Source organism: Delphinus delphis, chromosome 2, assembly GCF_949987515.2.
Source record: "Delphinus delphis chromosome 2, mDelDel1.2, whole genome shotgun sequence".
NCBI classification, from domain to species: domain Eukaryota; kingdom Metazoa; phylum Chordata; class Mammalia; order Artiodactyla; family Delphinidae; genus Delphinus; species Delphinus delphis.
The window spans coordinates 61,778,741-61,801,658 of NC_082684.1; the positions used below are offsets into that span (position 1 = coordinate 61,778,741).

General features: G+C 33.4%; 1 protein-coding gene across 3 annotated transcripts in view; it reads right to left on the reverse strand.

Annotated features, from left to right (window-relative positions):
• The window catches only part of MIPOL1 (mirror-image polydactyly 1), a 309,506-nt gene that overhangs the window by 214,335 nt on the left and 72,253 nt on the right, over nt 1-22,918 (reverse strand). For all 3 annotated transcript variants that reach the window (XM_060004659.1, XM_060004660.1, XM_060004661.1), the window contains exons 6-7: nt 21,927-22,032; nt 2,495-2,624 (exon numbers count right to left, since the gene is read on the reverse strand). In XM_060004659.1, coding sequence (XP_059860642.1) covers nt 2,495-2,624; nt 21,927-22,032 — 236 coding nt within the window. The remainder of the gene's footprint in view (nt 1-2,494; nt 2,625-21,926; nt 22,033-22,918) is intronic.

Sequence of the window (22,918 nt, forward strand, 5' to 3'; positions counted from 1 at the left end):
TCCCACATGCCGCGGAGCAGCTGGGCCCGTGAGCCATGGCCGCTGAGCCTGCGCGTCCGGAGCCTGTGCTCCGCAACGGGAGAGGCCACAGCAGTGAGAGGCCCGCGTAACGCAAAAAAAAAACCCAAAAAAACCTATTTGAAAACGAAATTTGGTTACCCAGGAACTCTCCACAATAAAGAACTCAGGTGTAAAAATGCCATGTATGATAAAAGTTCAAGTAATGATTACTCAACCCTTTTAAATATAAAATAAAGGTTAAACAAGGGGGGCACTTTGGCTATAGAATCCAATACAGCTTTTACAAATTTTTTAAAAGTAGAATTCATAAAGAAAAGAAAAAAAGGAGTTTAAAACTGTTATTTATTTCATAGCTGAGAGTCAAATAATATTGCTTAACTAAAACACTGCACAAAAAATATTGATGAGATTCCAACACCTTAATGTTTTTCCATCTCTTAAATTTAGATAGTTCTTTTGGGAATTAATATATCTTACTGAGAGAAAACACTGCCTGAAGTTCAAAAATTTCTTCAGTTTCACTTCAATTGATTACTACTCTTCAATTCAAGTAACATTTATATAGCATTTGCTACAAGTATTTTTCAATACTTATTAAATCATTTAGTCCTCATAACAACCAATATAAAACAGCCACTATTTCCCTGTTTTGTAGAGAAAAAACAGAGTCCCAGAAACTCTGAATCTGTCCATGACTGTACAGCTAGGAAGCAAAAGAGTGAAGATTCAAAGACAGGTACCTGTGTCTGGAATCTGTGCTCTTCACCTCTACAATATAATGCCTCTCAAATAAAACAGAATGTAGAAAATGAATTAATTTTTATCAAATTAATTCTATGTATGCATCTATTCAACCACCAACCATCTATCCTTCCAGACAGTAGTGTTTATATAAACAAAGAGAAATGTTTGGAATAATGTTTCCCTATTGATAAAGATGGTTATTTGGGAGTAGGCAGTGTGGAATTTAGCTAAATTTTTGAATTTATTTTTAGTTGTCAACAAGTTAATGTTTTACAATGAGTCTCTCCATCTACTTTTTGAATGAGCCTTCAAAAAAAAATGAAACCATTAATATAAACAAAAACCAAATCACGTTACCTAGTCACAACATGAATGCTACAGTATTAATTATTTAATGATTCTGTCTAATGAACCACCATGGGTTTTTTTTGTCTTTTTTTTTTGTTTTTTGGCCACGCCCTGCGGCTTGTGGGATCTTAGTTCTCCAACCAGGGATCGAACCCGTGCCCCCTGCATAGGAAGCGCGGAGTCCACTGGACCGCCAGGGAGTTTCCCACCACGTTTTTTTTAAAAATAAATTTATTTATTTATTTTTGGCTGTGTTGGGTCTTTGTTTCTGTGCGAGGGCTTTCTCTAATTGCGGCAAGCGGGGGCCACTCTTCATCGCGGTGCATGGGCCTCTCACTATCGCGGCCTCTCTTGTTGCGGAGCACAGGCTCCAGACGTGCAGGCTCAGTAGTTGTGGCTCACGGGCCCAGTTGCTCCGTGGCACGTGGGATCTTCCCAGACCAGGGCTCGAACCCATGATCCCTGCATTAGCAGGCAGATTCTCAACCACTGTGCCACCAGGGAAGCCCCCCACCACGTTTTAATTAGTATTTTATTGTGATCCCTCAGAGGCTAGCACAATATTGGGCACAGCAAACATTTGATAAATATATTGAGGGATCAACATAAAAATATTAGATTACTACATTCTATCTTGCAGGTAACATTTCTAGATGCTCTCGGGCCTTTCTACCCAACGTGGACACCTTAGATTAGCATCATTTGCATGACCTGGGAGCTTGAAAAAAGGCAGAATCTCAGGATCCACTCCAGACGTTATCTAACAAGAATCTGCATTTTAACAATATTCCCCAAGTGACTGGAGTGCACATTAAAACTGGAGAAGTAATTCTTTCCAGAGCATTGTTTCTCTAAGTGCAGTATGTTATCTACCTATACCAGAATCACCTGGTTCACTTGCTAAAAATGTAGATTCTCAGGCTCTACCCTATTTCAGGTGTCAGGTTTCAGTTTAGAACCCACAGCTAAAAGACTTAAAAAGTAGTGGAGAATAGGAATGAGCACAGTAAGCAGAGAGCAGTAAAAGAACCCAGAGCTGAAATAAATCAAGGAGGTGACAATAAGGAGAGGGAAGAAAAGAGGAGTCACAAAGGAAGGTAGAGTAAGGATATCAACAACAGAACTATGAAGAAATAAAGTAACTGTACTAAGAGTGTTGTGCATTTCTTTTTTTCTTTTCTTTTTTCTTTCTTTCTTTCTTTTTTTTTAGTGACTGAAAACTACTAGCATGCCAAAAGTTTTAGAAAAAGACTGTGGGGATATGGAATTTACCACTGTAACATATAAGCATCAGTAACACTTTTAAACATGTAACCACCACATAATTCATGTACTTTGTAAATGCTCCTAACATCATATGTAGTTTTAAATGTGTACATACAGTTTTAGAGACATTTCCATATGCTTGGATCGTGCAATTGCTTCATCTCTCTCCTCATTGGCTAACTGCAGTCGAGACATAATAGCTTCATCACGTTCTCTCTGTGCAAAATACACCTCTTCAACCAGAGCTACCAAAATATATAATTCATAATTAGTGAAAATAAAAGAAAAATGCATACTTTTAGCAAAAATAAAAAGCAAAAAAAATATTTTATTCAGCTGAGTTAGCATCAATTCATTTGTTTACTTGAGAAAACATTATCTTTTTAAGCTACTGCAAAATTGAGATACTATTTCATACCCATAAAAGCAAAAATTACAAGGTCAAATAGTAAAAAATATTGAGCACGTGAAATAAAGGAAACATTCAAATATACTGCAGATAGGTGTATAGGTTTCGACAACCTCTGATGAGCAATTTGGCAACGCTGAAGTTGTGCCTAGTCCATAACCTGGCAAATCTCCTCTTTGGTATGAAGCCTAGAGAAATTCTTGCACATGTGCACAAGGAAACATGTATAAAAATGCTTAGGAACAATGTATAAAAATGTTTATTTCAGCATTATATAATAGCAAAAACTTACAAATAACCCAATTGTCCAATAACTGGAGCAGGAATAAAGAAATTACTGTACATTAAAAATGGAATACTATGCAGCATTTAAATGAATTAACTATGGACAAATGGACAAATCTCAAAAATGAAAATCTGACAAAAATAGCAAGTTGCAAAATAAAGCAAACCTATTATTCGTGGATAGACACAATTAGTAAAAAATATTAAAATAAACATGGAAATGATAAACACCAAATTCAGGACAGTAGTTACCTCAGTAAGATGATGGAAGGAGAGGAAAAAGGAGAGTCAATGGGGGCAGAGTTGTGTTGGTTTAGCACTGAATGTCTCCGGGGGCACCATTTATATCGATTATAATACAAATGACATCATGTAAATTTCTGCAGCACTATATAGGGAGCTTTTATGTTACCTGAAATTGTCACTTCTCAAACTTAATTTCTACTTGAAATCTTATATAATGCTTAAAATATCACTGCAATTTTAGACAGAAAGGGGCTCAAATACTTGGATCACTGAACCAAATTTATTTATACTGTCAAACCACAAAATAAACTTAGGAAAGACATTTGAAATGTTCTTTTAGGTCATAAAACACTGGGTTTCTGCTAAGATTTGTCATAGATTAATATAATGTTAATCAAGATAGTTACTTTTATATTACTTAAATTATAAGTAGTGGAAAAGAAAAAAAACCCTGAGAAAAAAGCAACTGTATCTTTTCCATAATACAGTATAAAATGGAACATGCAATGGCAAAGCAAAAGTCAAAACTACTTCTAAGAAGCTAAGCCTGAGGGAAGGTGAATAAATTAATTAATTCATCAAATATTTATCAAGCTCCTGTGGCAGTCATCAATCCAGTTTTAAGGAATATGAATATAGCAGGTTAAGAAGTCCTTGTCATCCTAGAGTATACATTCTACTACAGGGAAACAGACAGTAGAGAGAAAAACAGGCCAAAAATTAGGTAGGTAGGTAGGTAGGTAGGTAGGTAGATAGATTGCTTTGAAGGAAAATACAGCTGTATCAGAGAAAAAAGTGATTTGGTAGATAGGGAATAGGGCAGACTATTTTAGAAAGGGTGGTCAGAAAAGACCTTTTTAAATAAGTGACATTTCAGCACGTTCAAATAAAGGAAGAGTAACCATATTCATATTTGAAAGTAGACTAAGCTGAAGAAAAACCAGGACAAAAGCCCTAGAAGTATTAGCGATATAACAGCAATACGGCTGGAGTACAGAGAGGGTGAGAGTTTTGGGAGATCACACTGTAAATCACAGCAAGGAATTAAGATCTCATCTAAATGTGATGGTAGTCAATGGTGGTTTCTGAGCAAGGAAATGGCAGCATCACATTTACATTTAAAAAGGAATTCTGGCTTCCAGGTGAGAAGTAGTTCATAGGTGGGACAAACATGGAAGCAAATTCCAGAAGGGAGACTATAGGAGTGGTTCAAGCAAGAGTTCACATCAATAACCCACAATAACCCTTTCCCTGAAACTTTAAGCTACCTAGAAATAAGTATCAACTTCTAGAATAGGAACAATTTGAACAGATCTGTGTTTCAGAAGGAAACTCCCTGAGATTAGCATTCAGTGTGTGGAAGATGCAGGGATCACCTGTATCAACTTCCAAAAGTTGCAGGTTGGATTGTACATGCCCCTTAACCCAATATTAGATTATTATAAAAGTTCACATAAGAAACAATGAAACCCTGAATTAAGACAAGGGCAGCACAAGAGAAATAAAATAGATTCAATTCATAACAAAAAGTTAAGTATGTACCAAATTTCAGAGGAGAGAAAAATAGGACAGGTGACTTCACTAAGGCATCCCTCAACCTATCAAAAGGTAATCTCCATGAAACTCTGGGGTAAACAGGCTACTCTTCTTACTGCTAACACATAGATTCCAAGGCAAAAAAAAAAACCAAAACAGTCTTAGCGCAACATTCAAGGAAAACTGGAGTCTAGTTCTAGCCTACCTTCCAGCATCATCTACCACCATATTCCCTTTAGGACAGTATTTCACAAAATATAGGATGTGAAACACATTGTTTAATAGTTATGTCATTTTAATGTATATTAGAAAACCATAACTAGCACATCAGACCTATAATTTCTGAGTGGCATTTAATTTAATGTCCAATTAAAATTCAAATTTTTTTAAATTACCCATATTGTTGAGGTAGATGCCAGAAAAGGGTAATTTTCCATTTTTTCATTTATTTAAAGTTCAAAAACAAAAAAGAATGGCCTGGCTATTAAACTTAGGATAATGGTTACTAACTTTTGGAGGTAGTACTAGAAGGGAGGATGAGGAACTTTTCGTGATATCTGGTGATATTCTATTGGTAATATTTGGTTTTTTTCTACATCTGGGTGCTGGTTATACAAGTGTGTTCACTTTCTGAGATTCATAAAACTGTACAGTTATTTGTGCACTTTTTGGGTACAGACGTTAAAACTAAAAAAAATTCCATTAAAATATATATTTATCTAGTTAAAAAGATGAGATTTTTAAAGAAAAGCATTAAGTGAATAACAGGAAAAAAGCATATATGATAAAATCTTCGAGAGTATATGTTAGGATTAAATTTTAAGCAACACAGCCTTGTCCTCCTGGTCAAGACAGGGTAACAGGATCCAAATTTGTATTCCAACTTAAAACAAATTTTTTAATGGACAAAACATGCATGGGATGAGTTTTCAAGTTGATAAGGAAATAAAGAGAGTGACCTGAGAGAGGAAAACAAAATAGTTGAGCCCTATGACTGGCCCAGCTTAATACATTGAAAGTTTTCTGGACATGGCACAGGAAAGGAAGAATCCAGGAGGAGGCCAGCAGACTCCACAATTTGAAGAGAGGAGTCTAAGGAAACCAAAGCAGCTAGAATTCACAAGACAATCAGAGGAAAAAACAGCTGCAAAGAGAGAAAGCTTTGGAGACATGCAGAGGGTATTCCTCAAGAAATCAGCTGAGGACTGAGCACACACATGTGAGTAAACTACCCATGCAGGGGAAAGAGCCACCTGAAAGTTTTAGAGGCATCAGTGCCCTGAGCTCCACAAAACCAAAAATAGTACGTGTTCCCACTAGCCAGATTGGAAAAACTCATGATTCATGAACTACTACATAGAATACACAGAAGGGTCTTGCTTCAGTAGTGGGGATTAATTAACCCTAGACTAAACACTGCTCTGGTAATAACCTACCTATCTTTAAAGCATGACCCAGAAGTAGTGACCTGTTTCCAAGAAACGTAACTATATCTCAGAACAAAGCTCAAAAATATTTTATAAAAATACAAAAATACCAGCTCCCAAAATGGTAAAGTTCATCATGTCTGGTATCCATTATGAGGCATGCAATCAAGCAGCAAAATTAGGACCCATAAAGAAAATTTAATCAGCTAAAACTGATCAACATTTTGTCAACTAATACATAACCTTGTTTCATGTATGTTTCTTTTTAAAAACACCTTAGTTAATATATATTGTTGATTTATTAGCACTGAACTCATGGCCAACAGGACAATAACTCATGCCTGAACAAAGTTTATCCACAACACACACACAGCCTTCCATGCTTCGGGAATATTAGATTGCATTTCAGCACGCAGCTGTCTTAAACAGTGAAATCACCAATAGAAGGTACAAAAATGCAATAAATGTAGCACTAAATAAGCTGCAAAAAGGATACTTATTTACAATATAAGAGCTGAAACATAAAAGCAGAGTGTGGCCTTAAGATGATCAGATTGTTTTTCTTTTCTTGGTTTGTTATTTTGGTAATATTGATAGATTTTTAAATGGTAAACCAACCTTGCATTCCACAAAATAAATCACAGTCCCAAATGCAAAACCTAAAATTATAAAAGTTCTGGAGGAAAACCTCTTTGACTTTAGGTAGGCAAAGCTTCTTAACTATAATAATAGCAAAGCATAAACCAATTTTTAAAAATTGGTAAGTAGGACTTCAATTTAATTCAATTACAAATTTCCACTCTTCAAAAGATGCTAAGAAAATGAAAAGACAAGCCACAGACCGGAAGAAAATAATTGCAAAGCATATATCTGACAAAAAGACTTGTATCTAGAACATAATTTTAAAAACTCTCAAAGCTCAATAACAAGGAAACAAAAAACCCAATTAAAAATTGGGCAAAAAACTTGAACCCTTTTTTCAAAGTAGATATATTGATGGCAATAAGCACAAAAAAAGGTTCTCAACAGCTTTAGTCATTACAGAAATGCAAATTAAAACTATGAGATAGCCACCACACACAGCTGACCCTTGAACAACACCGGCGTTAGAGGTGGACACCCCCCCACACCTCCTGCAGTCAAAAATCCGTGTATAACTTTACAGTTGGTTCTCTGTATCCACAGATGCAGAACCGTTGATCATGTAGTACAGTAGTATGTATTTATTGAAAAAAAATGTGCATATAAGTGGACTTGCAGAGTTTAAATCGGTTTTGTTCAAGGGTTAACTATACAAACCTATTACAATGACTTATATGAAAGGCTCATTAAAGATGTTGGCAAGGATGTAAAACAACCTGGAACTTTCATACACTGCTGGTGGAATGTAAGATAGTATAATCACATTATGTCAGTTTCTTAAAAAAGTAAACATACACCCACAAGATTCAGCTATTGCACTCGGATTTCTCCAAGAGAAATTAAAGCATAGAAATTAAAGCATATGTCTAAATACAAACACTTCAATACAAATATTCATAGCATCTTTATTTATAATAGCCAAAACCCAGAAACACCCCACATTCTTAGTAACAGATGAATGGTTAAACAAACTATATAACAAATTGTGCTAGAACAACTGGATTTCTCACGTATAAAACCAAATGCTTTTAATCAACAGTTTAGATAAAGTTAAGGAATTCTTGCTATGAACGCAGCTTTTGGAAGATCCAGTAGTTTCCAGTACAATTTTCATATATTTTTTAAGGCAGTATCATTACTCCTATGTGGTTGTCTGTGTCACATTATTCTGCTTCTGTGTATCAATTCATCATGCTGTTTTGAAAGAAATTTCTGCCCATAATGTAGTACACAGTAATGAGTTTTATTTTCCCCTTCTAGTTGTATACAATCTCCTAGGAAGGATATTCATAACAGCTTAGAGAAAACAACATGATGTATTATGAAGAATATGGGCTTTAATTCAGATCCAAGGTGTTGTCACAGTAAAGTTAGGCAACTTGTTTTTTTTATACTTTTCTTAAATTATGTTAGTCACCATTCGGGTGTATAAAATGCACAGAATACCATCAGTTACGGTTATTAGGGGAAATTAAATGAGATGATATATAAAAGCTCTTAGTCAAATAAAGTAGATTCTCAACAAACGTTAGTTCCATGCCACCAATACCATCATCACCCTCAATCCACAGACTCACAATTTGGCTTCATTTCCACACACATTAAAAATGTGATTTTGATTAATTTGGACCATTTATATCTATAGCCATTTCAACATTTCTTGCTTTTTTCATTTTTACCTTTTTCATTGGCATGCAAAAACTATAAATGGGAACTGAAGGAGATATTATTCAGAACACATTCAGAACACTACAGTATAATGACACAGGTCTGTACAAAATATGATATTCTAAGATATTTTTACATTTTTACATTATAAAATACTTCTAATTTGTGGGTCAGATAGGATGCACAAAATGATGCTAAACAGTCACCTAGGTACAGATTAACATGTATGTTATATTGCCCTGTAATATTCTGGCATATTGAAAGGTTAAAACACTATTTACTAAACTTTAAATGCCGACAGGCTTCCTATCACTTCTGTATAGTGTGATGAGATCTTTATAAAGTGACATTTAATGTAAGCTGTGTTCTACTTTATATACAATAACACTTGATTGAAAAGGTAAGGCTGTTAATATCAAGGGCTTTAATAAGTCTTGTTAACTCTATGCCTAAAGACAAATGCTTTACATCAAGGGTATATTTGGTCCTGTGTGATGAAGAGAAAACAATTTTTCCTCTATAATGCTGTATCAACTCTAAATATATAAACAACGTGTGTATTTAAAGGAGTATTCTAAGGTTAAATTTTAAAATGCCATAAAACACACACACACACACAAATCTGATTATATATTTTATAAATGCTAAGAACAGTTTTCCAAAAGTAAGGTATTACAAAATGATAATTTTTAACACCTATTAGGTTATATGTGAAATTTGGTGATTACGAAAAACCCGATTCCTTTTCTAGAATTCAGTACTTCTAAAGAATCAATGTGCAACTCTCAAATATTTTCAGTAAAGAAAGCTTAATTGTAAACACTGAGCTTTTCCAAGGTAGATGACTATTACAAAGTTCACTAGAAAATCAATATAGCATTTTAGTTGGAATTTGCTCATTAAACACCCACAGCTCTAATGCAAATTATGATGGAATGAATAAAGCAAATACATATGCTTCTTTCTTTTTATTAAATGTAAAATCTACTGTTAATTGCATCTCGTATGTCATACAAACTTTTCTCCTTAACTATTAAATAGCAGCTTTAACAAAAGTCATTAGAGATTCTCTTTCTTTGACTTGAATAAATTTCAATATTTGTTCAGTAAAGGTTCACAGCAGTTAAATTACATTAACAAATATTATTAGCTACTATGTAAGCCAACCCAGTAAAATACTTGTATTGTAGGTAGAACAAATCATTGGGTGTTTACAATAATATTTGGATATCTCCATTTTTAAACACGGTTATCAAATATCCTATAATTCTTAGTCAAATGAGAAAGATTCAGAGAGGATCACCCCCACTCCCCACCCACAAATACTCAAATTTGTTTAGTAAGCTAATTGTTTTCTAATATAGGCAAAAGTAAATATGAAGAAGCTGAACCATACTAAGTATGAGTTTATTGAATCAAGACAGAGTACATATTTCCTTAGTAGAACCCAAGTCTATTGACAAGCCCATATTCTACACTTCTCAAACTACTTTTAAAATACAGTAGCAGTGAGACAGTATATTGGAAAACATTCTAGTTTAAACACTGAACCATGATTCTCTAAATAACATAATTTGGAGGACAGACATTTCCCAGGAAAAAGAATCCATTTAACATCTTCACGGTAGTTATGTAAACAGAAAAGGCTGAATTAAGGAGAGGGAAGAAGAAATCATTAGGATTTGAATTTGAAACATGTAAAATAATCACTGATTACAATTCAGCTTCCAAAATTCTAACCAACAAATATAATATAGATAATAGTTTGGTAAAAGACTTTATTATATATATAAGAATTTCAGATTGTCTGAGCATTTACTATTATTGCTTTACATGATGTGAAATGAATTCCTTGTAAACATAACATTTAGTGTTTTACAAAACCACCTCATATATATTCCAGAACCACAAACATTATGCTATGTCTTAATTTCCTTAAAATTTACAATTTCTCTTTCTTGGCATAAACTGTTTATTATAAATTTAAACACAGATGGTAAATGCCACACACCAGTAGAGAATTAACCAACCTATTCCAAGTAGTGTGATGGTTCTACTCTTGGCATTACATTGCTGGATTCAACTTATTTCTTCAGAACTTCTTTTACAAGCCAGAATATTGTATTTCTAAAACTGGATTTGAATGTTCACCATTTTACATGATTATTCTATAAATAACCTTTTGTGATTAAAAATACAAGCTCGTAAAAATGTGGCGACAGAAATGTGTTGCATAGTTTTGTAACATTCTGTGCATAATTAAAATAAACAGGATATCTTCTCATATTCTTCAGTATTCAAAATTATAAAATAGAATAGAATAGAATTCAATCATTTGGACATGACATATTTGATTGAACTAAGATGCTCCTAAAATCAGATAAACACCATTTCCAATTATTCACTATATAAACAACACTGTAATGAACATCTTTGTACACAAATCTTTATGTATATACACAGTTAATTACTAAGGAAAATTCCTAGAAGTATGATTATTACATTAAAAAAGTTTTCTAAGCTCTTTACATGTTTTAAAATTTTCCTCTGTAAAGCTGCTATAAATTTATACTTACCAAGAGTATAGAAACTGCTAAAGCTTGATTAGAAAATTATACAAAATTGTGACTTTAAGTAGCAAAAATATAAACCAGTAACTCTTTTTAGCAAAACTCGCAATCATTATATACATGTATTGAGTACAGATAACTCAAAGACTATATAAGAACACTTTCTAAAAATGTGCTTTTTACATTCATACCTCTAATATATCGATATTAGAGCTATAAATTTTTTTACATTTATTGGAGTATAATTGCTTTACAATGTTGTGTTACTTTCTGCTGTAAAACAAAGTGAATCAGCTCTATGTACTCATATATCCCCATACCCCCACCCTCTTGTGTCTCCCTTCCACCCTCCCTATCCCACCCCTCTAGGTGGTCACAAAGCACTGAGCTGATCTCCCTGTGCTATGTGGCTACTTCCCACTAGCTATCTATTTTACATTTGGTAGTGTATATATGCCAATGCTACTCTCTCACTTCATCCCAGCTTATCCTTCCCCCTCCCTGTGTCCTCAGGTCCATTCTCTACGTCTGCATCTTTATTCCTGTTCTGCCCCTAGGTTCTTCAGAACCATTTTTTTTTTTTTAGATTCCATATATATGTATTCGCGTACGGTATTTGTTTTTCTCTTTCTGACTGACTTCACTCCGTATGACAGACTCTAGGTCCATCCACCTCACTACAAATAACTCAATTTCCTTTCCTTTTATGGCTGAGTAATATTCTACTGTATATATGTGCCACATCTGCTTTATTCATTCATCTGTCGATGGACAGTTAGGTTGCTTCCATGTCCTGGCTATTGTAAATAGTGCTGCAATGAACACTGTAGTACATGACTCTTTGAATCCTGGTTTTCTCAGGGTATATGCCCAGTAGTGGGATTGCTGGGTCGTATGGTAGCTCTATTTTTAGCTTTTTAAGGAACCTCCATACTGTTCTCCATAGTGGCTGTATCAATTTACATTCCCATTACATTCCCATGGGTTCCCTTTTCTCCACAACCTCTCCAGCATTTATTGCTTGTAGATTTTTTTTTTTTTTTTTTTTTTTTTTTTTTCCGGTACGCGGGCCTCTCACTGCTGTGGCCTCTCCCGTTGCGGAGCACAGGCTCCGGACGCGCAGGCTCAGCGGCCATGGCTCACGGGCCCAGCTGCTCCGCGGCATGTGGGATCTTCCCGGACCGGGGCACGAACCCGTGTCCCCTGCATCGGCAGGCGGACTCTCAACCACTGCGCCACCAGGGAAGCCCGCTTGTAGATTTTTTATGATGGTCATTCTGACCAGTGTGAGGTGATACCTCATTGTAGTTTTGATTTGCATTTCTCTAATGATTAGTGATGTTGAGCATCCTTTCATGTGTTTGGTGGCAGTTTGTATATCTTCTTTGGAGAAATGTCTATTTAGATCTTCTGCCCATTTTTGGATTGGGTTGTTTGTTTTTTTGATATTGAGTTGCATGAGCTGCTTGTAAATTTTGGAGATTAATCCTTTGTCAGTTGCTTCATTTGCAAATATTTTTTCCCATTCTGAGGGTTGTCTTTCTTTTCGCCTTGTTTATGTTTTCCTTTGCTGTGCAAAAGCTTTTAAGTTTCATTAGGTCCCATTTGTTTATTTTTGTTTTTATTTCCATTTCTCTAGGAGGTGGGTCAAAAAGGATCTTGGTGTGATTTATGTCATAGAGTGTTCTGCCTATGTTTTCCTCTAAGAGTTTGATAGTGTCTGGCCTTACATTTAGGTCTTTAATCCATTTTGGGTTTAGTTTTGTGTATGGTGTTAGAGAGTGTTCTAATTTCATTCTTTTACATGTAGCTGTCCAGTTTTCCCAGCACCACTTATTGAAGAGGCTGTCTTTTCTCCACTGTATATTCTTGCCTCCTTTATCAAAGGTAAGGTGACCATATGTGTGTGGGTTTATCTCTTGGCTTTCTATCCTGTTCTATTGATCTATATTTCTGTTTTTGTGCCAGTACCATGTGGTCTTGATTACTGTAGCTTTGTAGTATAGTCTGAATTCTGGGAGCCTGATTCCTCCAGCTCCATTTTTCTTTCTCAAGATTGCTTTGGTTATTCGGGGTCTTTTGTGTTTCCATACAAATTGTGAAATTTTTTTGTTCTAGTTCTGTGAAAAATGCCATTGATAGTTTGATAGGGATTGCATTGAATCTGTAGATTGCTTTGGGTAGTAGAGTCATTTTCACAATGTTGATTCTTCCCATCCAAGAACATAGTATATCTCTCCAGCTGTTTGTATCATCTTTAATTCCTTTCATCAGTGTCTTAGTTTTCTGCATACAGCTCTTTTGTCTCCTTAGGTAGGTTTATTCCTAGGTATTTTATTCTTTTTGTTGCAGTGGTAAATGGGAGTGTTTCCTTAATTTCTCTTTCAGATTTTTCATCATTAGTGTATAGGAATGCCAGAGTTTTCTGTGCATTAATTTTGTATCCTGCTACTTTACCAAATTCACTTAGAGCTATAAATTTTAATATAAAAGAGATAAGCTTATCCCTGAAGTGTTAAAATCAGTATCAATAATGTTATGCACTTTTGAAATATACTATTAAGGGGTATTTAACTTATTTTCTGCACAGAGTTTCTACTTTAAATTTTAACAGATACCAATATGAAAATTCAGTGAAACGTAACTGCTACCTAAACTTTTTCCAAGATCATTTCCTCTTTAGAATTGGTTATTGTTATTTATAATGGTTTCTCTCTTTTGCTCTGTGAGACAGACCGAAGCAATGGGAAGACTATTAAGCCTTGGAATCAGATGCACTAAGGTTCAAGTCACAGTCTTGACACTTAGTACTGACCATGTGCCTTTGCGCAAGTTATTTATAAGTCTCTCCAGGTTTACTTCCTCCCATGTAAGATGTAAATATTAACTAATATACCAGATTATTTTAAGGATTAGAGACAATGTATAGAATCACCTAGGATATAACTGCTACTCAGTGAATTGTAGCTAATATTAATATTTCATTATTTTTTATCTTTATGAAATTCTTAAATCTTTGATGTCAGAAGTCATGAAAAGATTTTTTATTTTTTTATTTTTTTTTTGCGGTACGTGGGCTTCTCACTGTTGTGGCCTCTCCCATTGAGAAGCACAGGCTCCGGACGTGCAGGCTCAGCGGCCATGGCTCACGGGTCCAGCCGCTCCGCAGCATGTGGGATCTTCCCGGACTGGGGCACGAACCCGTGTCCCCTGCATCAGCATGCGGACTCTCAACCACTGTGCCACCAGGGAAGCCCTTGAAAAGATTTTTGTTCTGTTTAGCTTTTAATTTAAATTCATAGTTCATTGTTAATAGATTTTAAAAGGGAAATAAACAGAAAAGTGAAACAAAAATGTTTGAAACGAAGGATTGGATGATGAGAAAAATTACCATTGAGATATATATATATATATATATATTTATTAGCATTTATTACATTTTACTTAAACGTGAATCTGAAATAAAAGAAATGGGATGCACAGAATTTGGGTTTTAATCTAATATATACCTATGATAAACCATGTAGACCGTTACAACAGCATTTCCTTTGCTTCCCTGTTAGTTTTTATATAATGTGAATACTATCATTATAATGTGATCTCATGTTACAAAATTGGCCATACTCTACCTGTAAGCATTATTTGACCTGGCACTCATTATAATTTTCATACTTATAGGATTCTACAGCCGAAGATAATAATATAATCAGCATTCTACCTATCAATATTTCTAACTGCTGTATTTCACAGAGATGGGACTTTTTGTTTTTATCTGAAATGACTAGCTATATTCTTGAAATCCTTTTTCCTTCGAAATTAAAAAAATATATAGATAGATACATGTAATGCTCCATTATATTAATACTGTTATGCCATTTAAGTGTTAAAGACTAACATATTTTATTAATGCCCATTTATATACAGAAAAATGGTATTCCATTGTGCATTATTTCTTAAAAGCAAGTATTACGCTATTTTCTGTTTTTCTGATATATAGAACTGACTCTTGTTCTTCTTAATCATTATATGGTCAGCATCATTTGAGATATGATATATGGTAACAGATTTTTTTTTTACAAGAGAACAATGTAAACATTTTCTATTACATAACAATTTTTATTTTTCCATGTTAATTAGTTGGGATGTCTTAATATATTTGCTATAACAGTAGATTACATACCTATGCTTTTAACATTTACATGTTAACCTGAATAGAAAAACTTAAGTTATACGTTTCAGGGATTCTATGTTCTGATGCTTTGGACAATAACATTAAACTCATCTCGTCTCTACCAAAAATAAAAGAACATTCTCTGTAATAAGAAGGGCTTAACAATATTTTTTTTATTTACAAGTCAGTCTAAATATGAGTGCCCAGGGAAGAATCTATGTTTAAAGAGAAAAAGCAGATTAAACGCTTGCAGAATCAGTACAGTATGCTAACTAAGCAAATTATGTAACCACTGAATTATATGTAAAATGTAACTAAGATAAATAGATAGATAGATAGATAGATTGATTTATATAAATATAAGACTTAAAGAACTAAGGAGTTCTTTTGACTAAAACCCAATATTGGCCTTATTTCAGTTTAATTGGAAGAGGATCTCAAATTCATCTTCTCCATGAGATATCAGGAACGTGGATTTCTCTTTGTACCAAAGGTTAATAAGAAATGTGTCTGCAAAAGTCAAACAGCATTAAATACCAAAATCTGATTATTATTCTACAGGAGTTGTTCTGTCATTCATAATCTCTCCATGCTCCAAGCTTCCACAGCTAATCTTTAATGGATGACATGCAAGAAAGAAAAATAACTAACATATAGAGCAGAGACTCTAAAGTGAGCATTTAAGAAATAGAAATATAAAGCTTTTAAAGAAATATAAATATTTTAAATATCACAAGATAACAAAAACTATTTAAATAAATACTCTTGTGTAAAAATTTACACATCTGTATACTGTAAATGCAATAGATTAATAAAAATTAAGAGACATTAAACACTAGACAATGCCCACTGAGACTGTTTCAGAAAAAAGAAAGGCTTAATTAAACAAATTATTTTTAAAAGTTATAACCACGTCACTCACCTAAGAGTGATTAAATTAAATGGATTCAGATCAGGTCATACAATACTATCTCTCACTGTCAAACTTAATTTAAATAAAAGAATTTTTGAAGTATTTATGGTTTAATCATTTTATTTAGATGAGAAAAGACATTTACCTAAAGGACAGAGACAATGTTTCAGTTGTGCTTCTCTAAAACATGCCCTAGTATCTGAAAGTCATACATGCCAATAATTTACAAATCATATTATCCACATATATAATTTAATGAGTTAAAACATAAGACCTACTTATCAAATTCCTTTATTTTCTTTTTTGTAGAGATGTAAAATATTTTTTCATATTTTCAAACTTTCTAAATAAGGTTAATTCTGAAAGTCAAGGAAAACTAAAACCTGTGTGGATAAGATGAAGTAAATAAAATATATTTTTAACAAGGAATACATATCAATTCTTTGTGAAACAAAACCATATATAAGTAGCTACGAGATAGTTATTTATGTTAGTTACACTTTGATATGCCCCCTATTAGATCAAGAAGTCTTGAGAAAACACGATGGTGACATCATCACCTTATCATCATAACTACCATTTATTGAGTGCTTTCTAATGGGTTAAGTACTTCACAAACATTTTCTCACTTAAACGTCACCAAACCATAAGGTAGGTTTTAACCAAATCTTAGTGAGGCTGTCATTTACACATGATAAACAGTAGAAAGATTAGAACAAAGGTCTCAATCCAAAGTCTAAGCATTTAACCACTATCTACTACAATGCGTATTATGAATGAGAAGTGACTGCAAACAAAAAGACATGTTTGAAATACCAAATCTGTTTTATTTGCTGATGCATATTCAGTGCCTAGCACAGTGCCTAGTACATAAAAACCCCTCAATAAATATTTCTTTAATTTTTAAAGAAGTTAGCATAGTCCCTATTAAGCACCTAATAAAAACAGTATAGATGGTGGTGATGATGATGATGGTGATGTCAAAAAAGTAGGGGAAGGTAAAAAGGTCAACCATTTGAGATTTTATCATGACGTAGGACACAATGGAGTTTCCAACTCTCATGAGATCACACTATAATGATAGTATTCACATTACGTAAAACTAACAGGGAAACAAAGGAAATGCTGTTGTAATAGTCTACACAAAGGTTTATCATAGGTATATATTAGATTAAAACCCAAATTCTGTGCATCCCATTTCTTTTATTTCAGATTCATGTTTAAGGAAAATGTAATAAATGCTAATAAATATATATATCTCAATGGTAATTTTTCTCATCATCCAATCCTTCGTTTCAAACTTTTTTGTTTCACTTTTCTGTTTATTTCTCTTTTAAAATTAACAGTGAACTATGAACTTAAATTAAAAGCTAAACAGAACAAAAATTTTTTCATGACTTCTGAAATATATTAGCATAAATCTCAAAGATTTAAGAATTTCATAAAGATAAAAATAATCAAATATTAATATTAGCTATAATTCACTGAGTACCAGCTATATCCTAGGTGCCTCTATACCTTGTCTCTAATCCTTAAAATAATCTGGTAAATTAGTTAATATTTACATCTTACATGGGAGGAAGTAAACCTGGAGAGGCTAAGTAACTTGCCCAAAGGCACATGGTCGGTATTAAGTGTCAAGACTGTGACTTGAACCTTAGTGCATCTGATTCCAAGGCTTATAGTCTTCCCATTGTTTCAACCTGTCTCACAAAGTACTGGGAACATTTTGTTTTATGCGGTTTTGATTATACAAGATTCTTATTCTTATAAATTATACAATCAGCTGGGGAGACAAGTTGGACTAACATATACATAAGTTACATAATAAAGACATAAAAGTAAAAAAGGGAGAAATCTGAAGGACAAGAAAAGTGGCACAGGTAAAATGGCAAGATCTGATCAAAGCCATCACATGGATTTCATAAGATGTTGGTTTATGTAACCTTTATGTGTCGAACCTATCACAGGAATTATTTTAAGATTAGTGAGCAAGTAACTTAAAACAAAATCACATCTTTTAAAAGTAACATTACTTTTTCTAATACTAAATCACTGCAGAAAACCTGAAAAGGCAGAAAAAATCCTGTTAATTGAAGCATTTATACACCCATTAACACTATTAAAGTTTGACTCTCATTTTATATTATATACATGTGTATATAGTTTTTTAACAAAAATTATAAATACAGCTTCCCCCTACTTCTTTCACTTAACTTTAATTCATAAAGTTTTTTCATATCATTAAATATTCTTTAAAAACGTTTTTAAATTACTGAACAATGTCTCATACCATAAAGATACCTGAATTTATTTAACCATTGCCTTATTATTCGATTGATTCTAATTCTATTGCTATCATAACTTATACTGATATGAATATTCTTATATATATATATAAATCTTTACATTTAATATACTCAAAGAAAATGGCTATTTCCTTAGAATACCTCATATTTTAATTAACAGTTTATTTGAAAAACCTATAGACATACATTTTTGTATCCTATTTGCAATTTCCAATGTTCAGATGTTTTAGCATGTATTTCTTTTAATGTGGAATATTTTGACTTTTAAAACATTTTATATTCTGCTTAAGTATACTATAATACTTGTATGTGTATGCACATTTGTAATATACTTTAGCAAATACATGTTTATTTTGAATATAAAAATGAGCAGTGATAGAAACAAATATCCATGCTTGTGTGGATTCTTTGTTCTTTCATATGACTAAATAAAACATTTATCACATGTACTCATAGTACCATAATGTTCCTCTTTCTATGAGGGTAGTAACATACTTTTTTTTGTTATTGTGTTTAGCTTTTTGATTGCACTTACTACTGATCAGGTAGGAGATAAGCTTTTTCAAGATTAGCTTTTCTAAGATAAACTTTAAAAAAATTCATGTATAATGAGAAAATATGAAAAAGTTCAAGAGTTACCAAGAGTCAGTTTATAAATTTCCTGTAGTTTCAAACCAATGGATTTCTTAAACAATCCAGCTTTTTTCTTTTGACGTATTATAATAATAATTCTAAGGTTAAAAGTAAAATATCTTCAAGTTTTTTAATAAGATAGAACTAAAACATTAAAAAGTAAAGATACATTTTGAAAATTTATACTTTAAAAAACTTAGGGGATTTAAATTTTGAGTCATTTTTTTCTTTTTTTTAAATTTATTTATTTTTGGCTGCATTGAGTCTTCATTGCTGCACACAGGCTTTCTCTAGCTGCGGCGAGTGGGGGTTACTCTTCGTCGCGGTGCGCGGGCTTCTCATTGTGGTGGCTTCTCTTGTTGTGAAGCACAGGCTCTAGGCATGCGGGCTTCAGTAGCTGTGGCACATGGGCTCAGCAGTTGTGGCTCACGGGCTCTAGAGTGCAGGCTCAGTAGTTGTGGCACATGGGCCTCGTTGCTCCGCGGCATGTGGAATCTTCCCAGACTAGGGCTCAAACCCGTGTCCCCTGAATTGGCAGGTGGATTCTTAACCACTGCATCACCAGGGAAGTCCTTGAGCCATTTTTGTAACTAAATGGTTGGACATGTTTCTTTAGGATTGCTTAGCTCCAGAGAAACTATATAGCACTACTATTTTCATCAATTTAGGAAGCTATAAAAATATCCAAAACATCTTTCAAACATTCAACATTTATTGAAATAGTATTTTGTCATTAATGAGAAGAATTTGATGTTAACAAGAATCATAAAGCAATCAAATTCTTTCCATTTTATGCATGTGTGATTCATACTGTTTAGTAATAGGGAAACCCTTAAATATATACCAATAAGTTAATATGTAAAGTATATGATTAGCTATATTACACAAAAGCTTAAAGAGTAAATATTAATGCTTAATGTTCTTTCCCCTCCAAGAGATAAATGAGCTACGCAGATATATGAATTCATGATTTACAATAAATCACAATGGCCTAAATCTTATTAAAATACATCTGTTAAGACACATACAAAGTTAAATTATAATGCAAACACCTTAAAACAAATGTACTTCTTGTAATACCATTTCAGCGATTAGTATACATATTTGATTATAAAAAGCCAAGAAACTTCTAAATTGTTCTAAATTTATATTTGAATTATTCATTTTTAACATACTGTTAATTTTCCTTAAAATATATTACTCTCATATTTCCCCACTAAAAAAGAAACAAAAAATTCATAGTAGTTTAACATAATAGAAAAACAACCATCTGGTATTTGGCTGGAGTTATTTATTTATGATCATCTTATTTATATAGTTATATTTTCATGGTGATGTTCTACTTTGCACAGTAATATTTTGAAGACAGACAGTATCTGTTAATCATTTCTCTGACCTAAAACACCAGAATTCTTTCATATGCAACCACGTTAAGTGGTTTATTATTTTTTTTAATTTTTTATGTATGTATGTATGGCCGCGTTGGGTCTTCCTTGCAGCAAGTGGGCTTTCTCTGGTTGAGGCGAGTGGGGGCTACTTTTCATTGGTGTGTGTGGGCTTCTCATTGCAGTGGCTTCTCTTGTTGAGGAGCACAGACTTCAGTGGTTGTGGCACACAGGCTTCAGTAGTTGTGGCTCGCGGGCTCAGTAGTTGTGGCTCGTGGGCTCTAGAGCACAGGCTCAGTAGTTGTGGCACACAGGCTTAGTTGCTCCCAGGCATGTGGGATCTTCCTGGACCAGGGCTTGAAGCAGTGTCCTCTGCGTTGGCAGATGGATTTTTAACCATTGTGCCACCAGCAAAGTCCCAGGTTAAGTGATTTATAAAGTATGATTATAACTTCAAACTAATCACAAAATACAATTACTTTTTAAAAGCATTCCAATTGACATAAAAATGTTAAAATAAGGGATCTATAAAATGCCTCTGAATGCTAATTTCTACTATTCTATGAAATATCTCTTTTCTTAACACACTAAAACAGTGTGAGGAAGAGAGTCACAGGGATAATATATAAACTGTAGAGAGGGAGAGACAGAGTCCATCAGAGACAACTGAGAATCACCTGATCATATCTGTAACACATCACAGATACATTTTACAAATTTTCTTCTTGCCATGACCTGTGAATGAAGACAGACTCCAAAACATTTCAGGCATTCATTTATAATCTTAAACTCTGGCAACCTTTTACCAGAAAACATTATCTTCAGGGAAAGATCTTTTCAGGGCAAACATTATCTTCATCATCATCCACGTCATCAGATGAAAATTAATTAACTGCACAAAACAGATTTTTGAATCAAATGTAGGTTTTCACTGGCAATGAATATATGACTATCTTCATACAAAGGAGAAGTATTTCCTCTCAACAAGCTAAAACAATAAGTGGTATGTGAACTGCTGGTTGAAAGGTAGAGGCACTGGTAATCATTATTTCCCCTTGTTTGTTCAGGCCCTTCCAACAAAACAAACAACCTTTTTGTGATTGGATTGACATGGTGTTAACAATGAATTTAATGCCCAAATCAGTATGAATACAGGTAAAGCTCTCACTAATACCAGTACCAGGATGTTAAAGCCACCTATTTTCTAAGCAGGCAAAAAAAAAAAGAAAGAAAGAAGACAGAGCTTTCCCTCCTTTGACAAATAAGCGAGTTTGCTACTATTCACCAAGCCACATCAGATAATAACCTTGTGTATGATTTTGAATGCCGTATGTTAATACTGATCTACTATACCTGCTGTTTTTTCAGCAATTTGAGCTTCTGTTGCTTTTTCTTGGAGTTCCAGTTTAAGCTTTAGTTTTCTCTGTTCTTCATCTTCTTTAGTCAGTTTTTCTTGAAGCTAAAACACATTGAAATAAACAGAGATTCTTACTAATAAATTTCTTGCACAAATATAATTAATCCCAAAGATAATTTTTGCTTTTCTCTAGACCCTTATAGAATAACTGTATTAACTTACTGAATACATAACTCCAGGGGAAAAAAAAATTTAAGATATTTTATAAAATAATAATTACCTGAAATGACATAGAAATTATAAAAACATTTTAATATATACTTAATTTTATGTGTGTGTATAGGCAAATGAAATTAAAGAAGGAAGAACATTATTATTAAAAATAACTACTGCAGCAAAAAGCAATCTGATCCATTCTTTTGTCTTAAAGCAAAAGACTTGGAAGGGACTATCATAATAAAATAATGGGTAGCACAAATTATAGCTTCTCTTAGTAATTCTAATATTTTGAAACAAAATTAATTAAGATAATAATCTTAATATTTGATACAAATATCCCTTTGAGAATGCTATGCCATCATATTCCATTTAAATTGGCATTGGCACCTGGCTCATAATTGGCATGTAATAAACAGCTGGTAAATGAAAATACAGAAAATATCTCAGACTTTCATACAGGATCCCTCCAAATGTTTTCTTTTTAATTTCTCCCTCCATTTATGTCATTTATGCTGTTTTCCGTCAGACATGATCAACATTCTTAACATCATGCTTCAGTTTGATTAGGTCAAACAACTAGAATATTAGAATCAGAAAAGTATGTAGAGGTTAAAAAAAAAGAAGGCAGGCATAGAAAACGAACATTATTTAAAGCTCAAAGGAATGTAACTAGAAAAAGAGTCAAAAAAGATAAAACATGACATGACAAATTGGATTGGACAAAATGTAGCAGTATAAGACAACACAAGGTAAATGACAATATTTCCAA